Genomic DNA, 13,922 nt, shown 5'->3' with positions numbered 1-13,922 from the left:
CAAAACAAAAACTATTCATACATCTAGAATATGTTTTTTTAAATGTCCATTAAAAAAGGAAAAAAACCTCAACAGGAAAGTCTGCAAAAGCATTGAATTCACTAAAGAATCTGTGAAAGCTGGATATATATAAACCTATGTGCAGGTATGTCCAGAACTTTGCATATATCCAACAAAAATGTGTATGCATTTATATCAAGATATGTACAAAAGTACTTGTAGCAGTAGTATTTACTAACAATAGAGCAAAATTGGAAACAACCCAAATGCCTATAATAGTAAAACATAATGTGATACATTTATAAAATAAAATACTTACACAGCAATGAAAATAAACTACACCTACCCTAACCGGTTTGGCTCAGTGGATAGAGCGTCGGCCTGTGGACTGAAGGGTCCCAGGTTTGATTCCAGTCAAGGGCACGTATCTTGGTTGCAGGCACATCCCCAGTAGGGGGTGTGTAGGAGGTAGCTCATCGATGTTTCTCTCTCATCTATGTTTCTCTCTATCCCTCTCCCTCTCTATAAAAATTCAATAAAATATATTTTTAAAAATAAACACCTACATGCTGTAATATCAATCTCATAAGTAATATTGAGCAATTAAGTCAGTTATGAAAAAATATGTTGTATTATTTCTGTAAATGTAAAGGAAAAATAGGCAATATTAAACTATAGAGTTTGGAGATGTGCGTTTAACTGGTTAAACTATAATTAGAAAAACAAAGGATTGTCACAGAGTTAGGAGAGTGATTGCTTTGTGGGAAAAGGAAAGGAATGTTACTAGGCAGAAAAGGAGGTTTCTGGGGTCTGGAAACATTTCTTAATGTCCATGATGATTATACAAGTGTTCTCCTCGTAGTATTTCATTGAAATTTACATTTATGTTCTGTGCATTTTTCTCTACTGATATTATACATGATGAAAAAAATAAGTATTAATAAGATATTTTTATAGAATTAATGCCATTTCACCTATTTTTGATTTATTTAAGGAAGGCATATGTTTTTGTGGAAATGAAAATATCTAATAAATGAAAGATTAAAACATACTAGTAAGTGAGAATAACGGAGTGTTTGGGTTTTGTTTTCTTTTTTGGACAAAATGTCAAATTAGGGGTATAAGTATAAAATTATTTTATTCTAATAATTACCTCCTAATTTATTTTATTAAAGTCCATTTTCTGGCAGGGGTAGAGGGCAACTATTCACCTTTCAGTCCATGTCTAAATTATCTGGCTGTGATCTTTACCTCTGAAATTGAGTGAAGATCGTTGGAGCACACATTCTCTGTGCCAGCTGCAGTACTTGGTCATTGGTTTCTCCAGCTCTTCCTTCCTTCCTTTCTCTCTCTTTCTTTCTTTTTCTTTCTCTTTCTTTTCCTTTTCTCCTTTTCTTCCTCTCTTTTTTTCTTTCCTCTCTTTATCTATCTATCTATCTATCTATCTATCTATCTATCTATCTATCTATTTCTCTTTCTTCTACTTTTTTTTGACCAAATTTGTCTCATGCCCATATTGCTGCTCTAATCTTAGTCTGTCATAAAGATCATGTTTTGGTATTTCAACAGTCATTGCTGGTTTAATAATGTCAAGACTTTCTCCAATGTCTGACTTTTACAAAGCAACTTAGGAGTTAAGACTATATAGTACAGTGGTTGCATTTTATTTCTCTTCATTAGAGTTACTTTTTATGAGACAAAAATCTGAAAACCAAGTTTTTAAAATATACCATATCCTTTGGATAATAGGAAAAAGGAGCCAAACTGATGGCATATTATACTTTTTAGGTTTTGAACTGTGTGAATGTATTGCTTATTCACACAATTTAATTAAGTTGTGTATATTGAAGATTTATTATTTCAACCTTATAAAATGTAAGCAGAGGCCCAGTTGGTATGGCTCGGTGATTGAGCGTCAACCTATAAACCAGGAGGTCATGGTTCGAATCCCAGTCGGGGTACATGCCTGGGTTGTAGGCTCAATCCTCAGTGTGGGGCATGTGGAAGGCAGCCAATCAATGATTCTCTCTCATCATTGATGTTTCTGTCTCTCCCTCTCCCTTCCTCTCTGAAATCAATAAAAATATATTTTTTTAAAAAGTAAGCAGAGGAAAGAAGCTTGAAGGAAAAATACTATTAGCATTGGTTACCTCTGGGTGATGAGATGGGAATAATTTTTTTTCTTTCTATTTTTATGAATTTTCTACATGGTTAGTTATGAGCACATGTAGTTTTTGTTTTATCATGCATCTGCTTGTTTTTACAGTAGGACACAAAATCTTCCAGGTATGTAGGTGTTTAAAATTCTAACCCCTCAGTTGCAGCACCTTTGGCCCTTGTTTTTTTTCTAATAGCCATTCCTCACTCCATGCCTCTCACCTTTCTTGCTCACTCACCACAAAACCCTGTACATTACTTCTTTCTTATTTTTATTGTTTGTTTTTTGTTAATCCTCACCCAAGGATACTTTTCCCATTGAGTTTTTTTTTTTTAATATATTTTTATTCATTTCAGAGAGGAAGGGAGAGGAGGAAAGACAGAAACATCAATGATGAAAGAGAATCATTGATCAGCTGCCTCCTGCACGCCCCCTACTGGGGATCAAGCCTGCAACCCAGGCATGTGCCCTTGACCGGAACTGAACCCAAGAACCCTCAGTCCGCAGGCCGACGCCCTATCTACTGAGTCAAACCAGCTAGGGCCCCATTGAGTTTTAGAGAGTGGAAGGGGGAAAGGGAGAAGGAGAGGGAAAGGAAAAAGAGAGAGAGAGATAGAAATTGAAACATTGATATAAGAAAGACACATTGATTGGTTGCCTCCCTTGGAACTGGGAATCAAACCCAAGACCCTTCAGTGTGTGGAGGCGACACTCTGACCACTGATCTACACCAGCCAGGTTTTCACCTTCATTCAGTCTCTTTTTCCCTCTGCTTCCTATTGGCTCTGGTTCAAAGTTGTTTTTGCCTAGGAGCTCAAAGGCCCAATTGATGAATGAATTGCAGCCATTGGACAAGATGCCATTATGCCAATCACAAAACTGACCTAAGCTTTATTCTGTAAGAAGAAACTCAGAGATGGACCTCAGGGCCTGACATATAGCCAGTTTAGCCCCAAAGCAGTGTTTGAACCTTAACGCTCTTTTCATACTTGAATATGGCATTTGGCTTGATTATGGTTTTGACTTGACTGTATTTTAAAATACTTAATAGACTTTCTGAGAGGGAGGCTATTCAGAGGCATTAAAGCCAAATACTACTTCTGCTTCATTCTGCTAGCATTGCAGAAACCCTAAATATAAGAAATTTTACTTAAAAGTAGGCAATCCTGATTAAGTAACTTGGAAAAGAACTGATTGCTTTTACATATATTTTACTAATATGTGCTGAGTAGAAACCAATTAATAATGTGTCTTAACCTTTCACTACATTGCTTTCAAAAGTAGCAGTCTATGTTGGCACTGAAATGATTCATTGCTCTGTATTCCAGAAAGACCTGTTTTTGTTAACGCTGGTCTGAATTAACATAAGTAATAACTTACTACATTTGCATAATTGTTGGGCTCTTGCCCCTCCCCATTTTTAAAAAAATAAAGTAGTGTCAGAATCTCAGCTTTAGAAGTACATTTTTATTTGGTGCTCATTTGCCTTAGTCTCTTCACTACTTTTAGCCCAAACTCCACCTCCTATTTAGCCTGCATGAAGAATAACACTGTCTAATAAAGGGCACCATTTAGAAAGCATCTAGTTCCAGTCAGCACACTAGCAGCTGAGACAGAGGTTTTAGTCTCCAACCTTAGGTGTGGTGGTGTGTTTTTTTTAGTTTTCTCCTCCAAAGGAGTATAGAAAAACCTTAGCAGTAGCTGAGAATGTTGGTCTAATTGCTCCGTGAAGGAATCTTACCTACAATTTTCATAGTGATGAGTGGTCATCCCAAAGCCTTCAGCCTAGTGATGATTCCTGCAGTTTAGTTTGTATTTCATATTTACCTTTGATGCACTGTCAGTTCTACCCCTTGCTCTCGACCCATAATACGCACAGGCACCCTCTGCTACTTCTCACCTATATATTCTAACGGTAGCTCATTAATTGTTTTCCTGTTCAATCACTGTGCAATCCATCCTCCTCACAGCTCTGAGTTAACCTTCTAAAAGGTAGGTCAGATCAGATCTCTCTCCTACTTTAATTCATTAGCTTCCTGTTACCTACAGGATTCAGTCTGGGCTCTTTTACATGATGTTTGGTATTTTTCATAGCCTGGCTCTTGCTTGCCTCTCCAGTCCTGTACACAACTTTTCCTTATATGCATCTATTCTACTGCCAGACTTAACTAGTTGCCAGTTCCCAAAAATGTCAAATAATTTCACATCTTTCTACATGCTGTTCCTTCTTCCTAGATACATTAAAGAATCTATCTCATTATCAGTCTAGTAGGTTCCTATCCTTCCTTTAAGACCAAGTTTAGCTATCACTTTCTGTGAAGCTTTCCTAACCCCACTCCCACCACAGGATCATTATTTCTTCTTTATTCCTACCACTTCATCCATTATAGCTCTTAATGTTTAATATTGTAATTACATGTATAATAAGTCCATCTTATTCATATAGCAATGCAGCTGGCACATAATAGGCAATCAAATGTCTATTTTAAAAAGGAATTACTTAATTTCCACTACTATAAGGATCCAAATAATAAAAAAAATCTATACTAATAAAAGGTTAATATGCTAATTAGACCAGATAGACCAGACATCTTCCAGATGTCCTTCTGAATAAAGCCATGGTGGCGGGGCCGAGGCAGAGGTGGTTAGGGGCAATCAGGCAGGCAGGCAGAGGGTCCCGGATTGGAGATGGTGCAGGTCAGGCTGACGGACACCCGCCCGCATGCACGAATTTCATGCACCGGGCCTTTAGTAATAATAATAATAATAACAACCTAGATCTAAATGATAAACTAAAAGGAAGAGGAGGAAATGGGATAAGATGACCATGCCAGTTTCATCAGTTTGCCCTTTCCGTTTGGACCTTGCAGATGGTGAGGATCCAGGAAAGTTGAACCATGCCATGTTAAAGAATGGCCACACCACCCCCATTGGGGATGCCAGATCTTCTAGTCCAGTCCCAGTAGAGGAAGAGCCAGAAAGAATACCAAGTCTTGGAAAACCTGTTCCAGAAGAGGACACAAAGAAGCAACTAGGTAAGAAACTGGATTTTTTAGTTTAAGAGCCATGGATTTTAAAAAAGAGAGAAGGGGGAGAGAGACTGGCCAGTATGTCAGTGGTTGAGTGTCAGCCCATGAACCACAAGGTCACTCACTGGTTCAATTCCTGGTCAGGGCACATGCCCAGCTAAATGTTTCTCTTTATCTCTCCTTCTCCCTTCCTCTCTCTGTAAAAATCAATTTAAAATTTTTTTAAAAAGAGCCATGGGTCATTCTCATTTACCTCAAGGGTTTGCAAGAGCAAGGGGAGAAATAAAACCCAGAGGGAATTCTCTCTAGCAATTCTCCAACTAGTTGTAACTTTAAGTAGAATTTCCCCCTTCTCATTCTTTTATTCACAAAGTACATATATTTGTGATTCTCAAGGATGGAGGATGTTAAGTATCAGATAACTGTAGGACATTTTTAAGATACACATTTTTCTTCCTCCACCCAAGGCATTCTATCGAATGTGCCTCCTCCTGGCTCTTGTATGACAAATCACTACGATAATAAGTTTCACTTCCTGATTTAAAAAGTGTCATCTACCTTAAGTATCTTGAGGTTGGGAAACTTGCCTGTCAATTCATCTATAAATTAAATAATGGGTGAAGTTGATTATAAATTGTTAGCTTTTTGAGTCTGTCTTGTTACTCTCTCCTTTTAAATCATATCTGTTATTACACAGGCTCAACTGGAAGCCGGCCTAATTCTGAAGCAGAGTTCGTTCCTGAGAATGCACCCAAACAGCCTTTACTTCCCCCTAAAAGACCGTTGTCCTCTTCTCATGAAGCAAATGAAGGGCAAGCAAAGGATACCACTTGCTCTGGCAGCACAGCAAGGCCCATCTCCTCCACTTCTACCGCCGCCCCCACCACAGCACCTGCTGCCACTGCTGCCGCCACAAACCTACCAAAAACTGTTATTAATGCCTCTGTGCCCCCTACCCCAGCACCCAGGACTCTTCCTGCTGCTCCTGTCAGCACTAACACTACTGCTCCCCCCAGCCTCCCTGCCAAGCAGCCCCCTGTTCCTCCCCCTAAACCAACTCACAGAAATAGCAACCCTGTCACTGGTAAGTAAGTCTTTAGGTTGCCATTTTGGGTTGGGTTGGGTTTTAGATGGTTATTTTATAGGATAGCTGATCCAATATTGATTTGGTCTGTGAGGGAGTTTCCATATCTTGTCCCTTTGAATGCACTCTATAGAAAAGTCTTAAAATGAGGCAGGCGACTATGAGCGGCAACAGGCTTCTGAAGTCAGAAACCACTAAAATGAGGTCAGGTGTGGGGGATTCATATCTATTTTCCTTAAACTGTTTCTGGAATACGTCTATAGTTGGGGGACTGGGCATGTGAAAATCACAACAGGTTTGACCAGCACGAAGAAAAGATTTATTTTAACCTACTTTAAACTGCCAGGGCATTCCTCCAGCATAAGCCCAGTAGATGAGAAGATGATTGTATAGATGCCAGTGTAACTTGTGGTTCAGAATCTGGCATAATGTCTTCAAGGGGAACTGCAAAAGATATTATTTAAATGGTTCTGATAAAATCATGTTTTATCTTGAGAGTTAAAAATGCTACTCTGAGTAAAATCAGTGGTGGAAGAGAGAAAGGGAGGATAATTGGTTTTAGTAAATTTTTTATATTTACCTGAAATCCTTTTTAGGTCTATTTTCTTTATATAAATGCATACCTTCTTAGAGGAATTTTCAAGAAAAGGAGGAGAGAAAGGAAGATAGTTTTTCAGGAAAAATGATACTAGGCTTAGTACTGTTTAAGTTTTTGTTAATGATTGGAGGAGTAAAAAGTATGCCTGCTGGAGTGTCTCGTCGTCCTGTGCACAGAAAGATTGCAGGTTCGATTCCCGGTCAGGGCACGTACCTGGGATGTAGGTTCAATCCCTGGTTAGGGCACATGCAGAAGGTAGCCACTCAGTGTTTCTCCCTCTCCCTCCCTCCCTTCTTTCCTCCCTCCTTCCCTCCCTTCCTCCGTCCTTCCCTCCCTTTCTCTCTCCAATCATGTCCTCAGGTGAGGATTTAAAATATATATATGCTTGTTAAATGGCTAATAACCATCAAGTTGTGTGGGGTGACTAGAACCTTGAAAAACAGGCTTAGAATTTATTGTATGACAAGCTGGAGTAGCTTGATAAAAACAGGATGAAGGTTATTATTATTATCCTGTTATCACCACCTTAGATTGACTTATCTCTGAGGAATTTGAGAAGCTTTCATATACTTATTTTCAAAATCTCCTTGTGAAGTAGGAAATTGATTTTATCTATTATATAATTAGGGCAAGCAGAACAAGAAGAAATTGTGACTCAATTCAAGGTTGCAGTTAGTGAAAGATAGAAATCAAACATAGGTTTTTCAACTCTTGGGTACAGATCTGTTCTATACACCTGTGTTCGCAAATGGTTGTCAAGACAGGTGTTCTCATCACAGTCGCCTGGAGGGGTTGTTAAAATACAGATTGATGGACCCTGCATTTAAAGTTTCTGGTTCAGTAAGTCTGGAATAGGGCCTGAGAATTTGCATTTCTGTGAAGTTCCCAGGTGATGCTGATGCTGCATATACAGGGACCAGAACCACTGCTCTAAACCAGTAGTATACTCTTTTCAGGGTAAGCAACTGCTGTTTTTTAGAGAGGCAGCAATAGCCCAGTCTACCCAAAAGTATCTCTTTCACTGATCCTAAGATTTACATTTTTTTTAATCCTTTTTTTTTTAAAATATATTTTATTGATTTTTTACAGAGAGGAAGGGAGAGAGATAGAGAGTTAGAAACATCGATGAGAGAGAAACATCGATCAGCTGCCTCCTGCACATCTCCTACTGGGGATGTGCCGCAACCCAGGTACATGCCCTTGACCGGAATCGAACCCGGGACCCTTCAGTCCGCAGGCGGACGCTCTATCCACTGAGCCAAACCGGTTTCGGCTTAATCCTTTTTTTAAAAAAAAAAATTATTGATTTCAGAGAGGAAGGGAGAGGGAGAGATAGAAACATCAAAGATGAGAGAGAACCATTGACAGACTGCCTCCTGCATGCCACCTACCAGGGATGGAACCCACAACCCAGGCATGTGCCCTTGACTGGTATCAAATCCCGGACCCTTCAGTCCACAGGCTGATGATCTATTCACTGAGCCAAACCGGCCAGGGCTTAATCCTTTTTGTTGTGGTTAATCCTCATCCGAGGATACTTTTTTTTTAAAATTTATTTTTTTATTGATTTCAGAGAGGAAGGGGAAAGGGAGAGAGAAATACCAGTAGAAACATCAGTGATGAGAGAGAATCATTGATCGGCGGCCCCCTGCACACCCCTTGCACACCACACTGGGGATCGAGCCCGCAACCCAGGCACGTGCCCTTGACTGGAATCAAGCCCAGGACCCTTCAGTCTGCAGGCTGACGCTCTGTCCACTGAGCCAAACCAGCCAGGGCCGAGGATACTTTTCCCATTGATTTTTTTTTTTTTTTTTTTAAAGAGGGAATGGAAGGGAGAAGGAGAGAGAGAGAAACATCAATGTGAGAGAGACACATCAATTGGTTGCCTCTCGCATGCACCTTAACCAGGGCCCAGAATGGAGCCTACAACCAAGGTACGTCATCTTGACTAGAATCAAACCCATGACCCTTCAGTCTGAGGGCTGACTCTCTGACCACTGAGCCAAACTGGCTAGGGCTGAATCCTTTTTTTAATGTGTATGCGCTATTTTTCTGAAAGTCCTTTTAAAAATATACTTACGATGAGCCCGGCCGAGGTACCTCAGTGGTTGAGTATTGATTCAGTCATGGTTTGATTACTGATCTGGCACGTGCCCAGGTTCTAGGCTCAATCCCTGGTGGGGGCTGTGCGGGAGGCAGCCAATCAGTGATTCTCTCTCATCATTGATGTTTCTATCTCTCCCTCTCCCTTTTTTTCCCGAAATCAATAAAAATACATATATATACATATATATATATGTATATGTATGTATGTATGTATGTATATGTATATATACATATATATGCATATATGTGTGTGTGTGTATATGTATGTATATATATATATATACACACACACACACACGATAAATTACAGTAAAACATCAGATTACCACCCTGGCCTGTGTGGCTCATTTGGTTGGAGCATCATTTCATACACCAAGTGGTGGGTTCAATTTCCAGTTAGGCACATACCCAGGTTGTGGGTTTGATCATAAGTTGATATCTCCCTTTCTCTCTCTCTCTCTCTCTCTCTCTCTCTCATAAATTTCTTTTTAAAAAACTAAAACATTTCTTTGTTTTTGTTTCTTTTTGGTAAAACTTTCTTATCAGACTATTAGGATAGTGGTCTTCCTATACCTCTATACATGTATAAGGTCTCATAGATATTGAAGGGTAATTTAGAATGAGGTATCTAGGGAATGGCAAAGGCATGACATGTAATTTTTTGCCTGAAAGGTTAAGACAGCTCAGCTCTAATTCTATGCCCTGGGCTGGCCCTTCAAAGCATTGTAAAGCATTGTAAAGCCATCTTATAGTGAGATGTTGCTCTCTCTTTTTCCGGCAGTAAACAGTGGAACATTGTTATCTAAACCATCCCCACCTTTACCACCGAAGAGAGGCATTCCATCAACCTTGGTACCCACCTCGGAGTCTGCCGCCGCCACCACCACCACAAAAGCACCAAGTGATCAAAGAGAGAAGAGCACATGCTCTGGGGGCTCCGAACAGCTGCTGCTTATCCCACCTCCCTCTCCTTCCCCCCCACTACCCACTCATATACCGCCAGAGCCCCCACGGTCCCCTCCACTCCCTGCCAAGACTTTTCAAGTTGTGCCAGAAACTGAGTTTGCACCTTCTTCAGATCTACCCCAGGAGGTTTCCCCGCAGGAAGACCAGAAGAAGGAAGTACCCAAGAGGATGTTGGACCACAGCTTTGGGGAGCCCCATGTAACCTCTAGGCTGCCCCCACTCCCACTGCATATCCGAATCCAACAGGCCCTGACCAGCCCACTTCCCATCTCTTCCTCCTTGGAGGGCTCTCACAGAGCTCATTCGTTGCTCTTCGAGAACAGTGACAACTTTTCTGAGGACAGCAATACTCTGGGTCGTACCAGGTCACTTCCCGTCACTATTGAAATGCTGAAAGTGTGAGTGCCTTAAAAGTTTGCCTCTTGTTTCCTCTCCTTTACTTTCCTTTTTTAGTTAGCCCTTCTTGGAAAAAAATTACTTATAAAAAAAAAATGTGAATAAATTTAAAGTAAAAAGAATACTCAACAAATAAGACATGTTCTAGAATTTGAACTTTGTTTACCCTGCTGATTTCTATAACATGGTTTCCATAGCAGACAATTTCATGATGATATAAAAATTATAAACTGTTATACTTGAAAATTGAAACCCCTGTATTTTTTGATACATGGTGCTTAAGAGCATGGATTTTGGCGTAAGCTAGCTCTGGGTTCAAATCCCAGCTCTATCTCTTACTTACTAGCTTGTATTGTATGTTCTTTAACCTTTCTGAAAGGTTATGTAATTATGTTAATTTTTTAGTCCAGATGATGAAGAAGAGGAGCAAACCCACCCATCTGCATTCAGTGAAGATATGCCTCCTACCTCAGTCACTCCTACACTCCCACAGTGTCTGCAGGAGGAAGAGGAAGAGAAGGAGAGCGACTCAGACTCAGAAGGTCCCATTCAGTACCGAGACGAAGAGGATGAGGATGAAAGCCAGAACAGTAAGAAAAGGAGGGAAAGCAAAAGAGAAAATTCTTTTATAGTTAAAGCTACTGGCTGGTCTTAGCAAGTGAAAAACAGGCACCTTCTCCCATGAGCCATCTGACTGCCTGATGTTGGCTTATGAAGAACTCTTGTCTCTGATATTGCCATTGTTATAACAAGCCGTGAGCGGGAGCCAAGTAGATTGCATCCTTCAGTTTTTTCATCTGTTTTTAATAATGGCATCCTGAAAGTGAGAGAACAGCCTTAAGATAGGAACTTTATGAGGTGTGTTAGTGTGAATACTTTTTGTTATAATTCAGAGGGCTGTCCCATGCTTAGATTGTCTCCTGTAGCAATTCTTATTAGGGATGAAAGTGTAGAGGACTGGTAAAAGGGAGAAGATATCTTTAGCCCATCTGAGGCCATCTGGCTGAGATTTTTAGATGTCTTCTTAGCTTTACCCCCACCTCTTTGTTAGCTGGACGATTGGAGGTCATGTGGAAGCTGGGAGATAGGATATTATTTGTTCAGATTCTTGCCTGAAGCTCAAGCAGGTGAGGTTGAGCCTTAAGCTTCAACATTTTCTTTTCTTGTGCAAAGGTGCTCTGGCCAACAAAGTGAAGAGGAAAGACACACTGGCAATGAAGTTGAATCACAGACCGAGTGAACCAGAGTTGAACTTGAATTCTTGGCCTCGAAAAAGCAAAGAGGAGTGGAATGAAATACGGCACCAGATTGGGAACACGCTGATCCGGTAGGCCCACTGGTTAGAATACATTGATTTGATTTGATTTGATTTGGACAGTATGTATGTTGGAGACTTATTTTGTGGTGAAGCTTCATTTATCTTTTTGTTACTGTTTTTTTTTTTTTTTTTTTTAAATTTTAGAAATAGTATAATATTTTTAAAATACCTATTGTGGCCTGGCTGGCATAGTTCAGTGGTTGAGCTTCGACCTATGAACCAGGAGGTCACGGTTAGATTCCTGGTCAGAGCACATGCCTGGATTCGGGCTCAGTCCCCAGTGTGGGGTGTGCAGGAGGCAGCTGATCGATTATTCTCTCTCATCATTGATGTTTTTCTCTCTCTCTCTCCTTTCCTCTCTCTGAAATCAATAAAAATATATTCTAAAAACAAACAAACAAACCCTATTGTGCCCAGTTGAGTATTCTCTAAGAACTTGGCAATTAAACCATAAGATACGTTTTGTTGTTGTTTTAAGTTTTAGAGAATTCAGGTGGTTCCCAGAATAGCGAGACTCCTCTGTCATTTATCCAGTTGCTCAAGCATGAGATGCCAGCCCAATTAAAGAGCACACCCACATTTTTTATTATATCTATTACACATGTTCCATGTAACTGCCTCCTTTCAAAGTGTTAGTATACATATTTTTCCATTAAGTTACTATATTTTTCAAGTCAGCTGGAACCCAACGCATAGAGAAACTGAATGCAGGCCAATTACCTGCACATATAATACACATTAGAGTCCAGGTATATAGACAGGTATTTTCCCAACTCACATGTATCTCTTGATAGAATGAGGAAAAGGAGATGGAACTGGTGACACATTACTTACAAAGTAATTAAGGATGTTCATTAACTAAAATATATTCTCCTCTCCTATCTTACACACCTGTTGTGCTATTGGCCAGGTTGGCACTCTTAATGCAAAACTGTGGTCCTCTGATTGTCACCAAGAGACCATCAAAATTAGGAATTAGTTTAAAATGGGGATCTTTGCCCAGCTTCGTGGCTCAGTGGTTGAGTGTTGACCTAAGAATCAGGAGGTCATGGTTCAATTCCCAGTCAGGGTATATGCCTGGTTGCAGGTTTGATCCCCAATGTGTAGGAGGCAGCCAATCAATGATTCTCTCTCATCATTGATGTTTCTATCTCTCTTCCTCTGTGAAATCAATAAAAATACTTTAAAAAAAATAGTTATTAGCATGTAATTCAAAGACTGTCTGAGAATTATAAATTAACTAGGGGCCCAGTGCATGAATTTGTGCACCTTGAAAGGAACGGTGGGCCGAGAGGCTGTGGTGGGCACACAGGTGCAGGTCTTGGCCCATCCTCTGCACCCCCACCCGACCCCTCCCACTGCGGCCCGTGGTCTCCTATCTGCTGGCAGCCCCACTCCTGTCGCTGTTGCCACTCCCATGCACTGACAGAGCAGAGACTGGGGCCAGCGCCAGCAGCAGGAGCAGGGGGAGGTGGAGAAGCCCTCAGGGACGATTGGGGCTGGCAGCTGCCGCTCGCACCTGCTGATGGCACCAAGCAATTGAGACCGGCGCCGAGCACTGGCAGCAAGTGTGAGTGGCGGCTCCAGCATTAGCTGCGGGTGCGAGTGGGGCCAGCACCAGCAGCGGGTGTGAGTGCCTGGCAGGACCACGGCATGCGGGAGCAAAGAATTTTCAGTGACCACCACAGGCTTGCCCCCATGACAGCAGTGGGCACCCCACCGTGGTCTGGCTCCCCCGCTTACCTGCTCCACCATCACACTGCAGCCAACGCCCACCATGTTCCACGCGCGCCCCCTGGTGGTCAGCACACATCATAGCAACCGGCTGTTCGGTTGTTTGCCGTTTGGTCTATTTGCATATTAGGGTTTTATATATAGATAGATGGTAATAAATGAATAATTTTCTGATTCCAAAAATGATACATCATTGGTAACATCTCAGAACTGTAGGGGATGAGAAACTTCATAAAATATTTGATAGAGAGGACCTTATATTTTAAAATCTCAGTCCTTATCCTGGTTTCCTGAATCAAAATTTTTAATATGCCTGGAGTATCTGTGTTAACAGATTTGCTGAAGGAGCAAATCGTTTTGGGAGCCACCAGTACAGTCCAAACATTCATTTTACAGATGAGTACTTTCAGAGTCTGACTGAGCTTTTTTGTAGTGTTAGGGCTTGTTGATGTCAGAGCTAGAACTAGAATTCTGGCCGCCTGTTTATACATACAATTCCTTTTTATGTTGTAACATCTGTATGAACACTT

The 13,922-nt window shown here is 40.8% G+C and overlaps 1 protein-coding gene across 1 annotated transcript in view; it reads left to right on the top strand.

Annotated features, from left to right (window-relative positions):
• The window catches only part of LOC308516756 (mediator of RNA polymerase II transcription subunit 18), a 105,275-nt gene that overhangs the window by 82,617 nt on the left and 8,736 nt on the right, over positions 1–13,922 (top strand). The window contains exons 5-9 of the mRNA XM_081087844.1: positions 5,029–5,193; positions 5,885–6,271; positions 9,760–10,342; positions 10,746–10,930; positions 11,514–11,667. Of these exons, the coding sequence (XP_080943970.1) occupies positions 5,029–5,193; positions 5,885–6,271; positions 9,760–10,342; positions 10,746–10,930; positions 11,514–11,667 (1,474 nt within the window). The remainder of the gene's footprint in view (positions 1–5,028; positions 5,194–5,884; positions 6,272–9,759; positions 10,343–10,745; positions 10,931–11,513; positions 11,668–13,922) is intronic.

The sequence above is a fragment of the Myotis nattereri genome (genome assembly GCF_964212035.1).
Source record: "Myotis nattereri genome assembly, chromosome: 3".
NCBI classification, from domain to species: Eukaryota; Metazoa; Chordata; class Mammalia; order Chiroptera; family Vespertilionidae; genus Myotis; species Myotis nattereri.
Note: the sequence above shows the minus strand (reverse complement) of the source record. Positions and strands in the feature narration are given on the sequence as shown.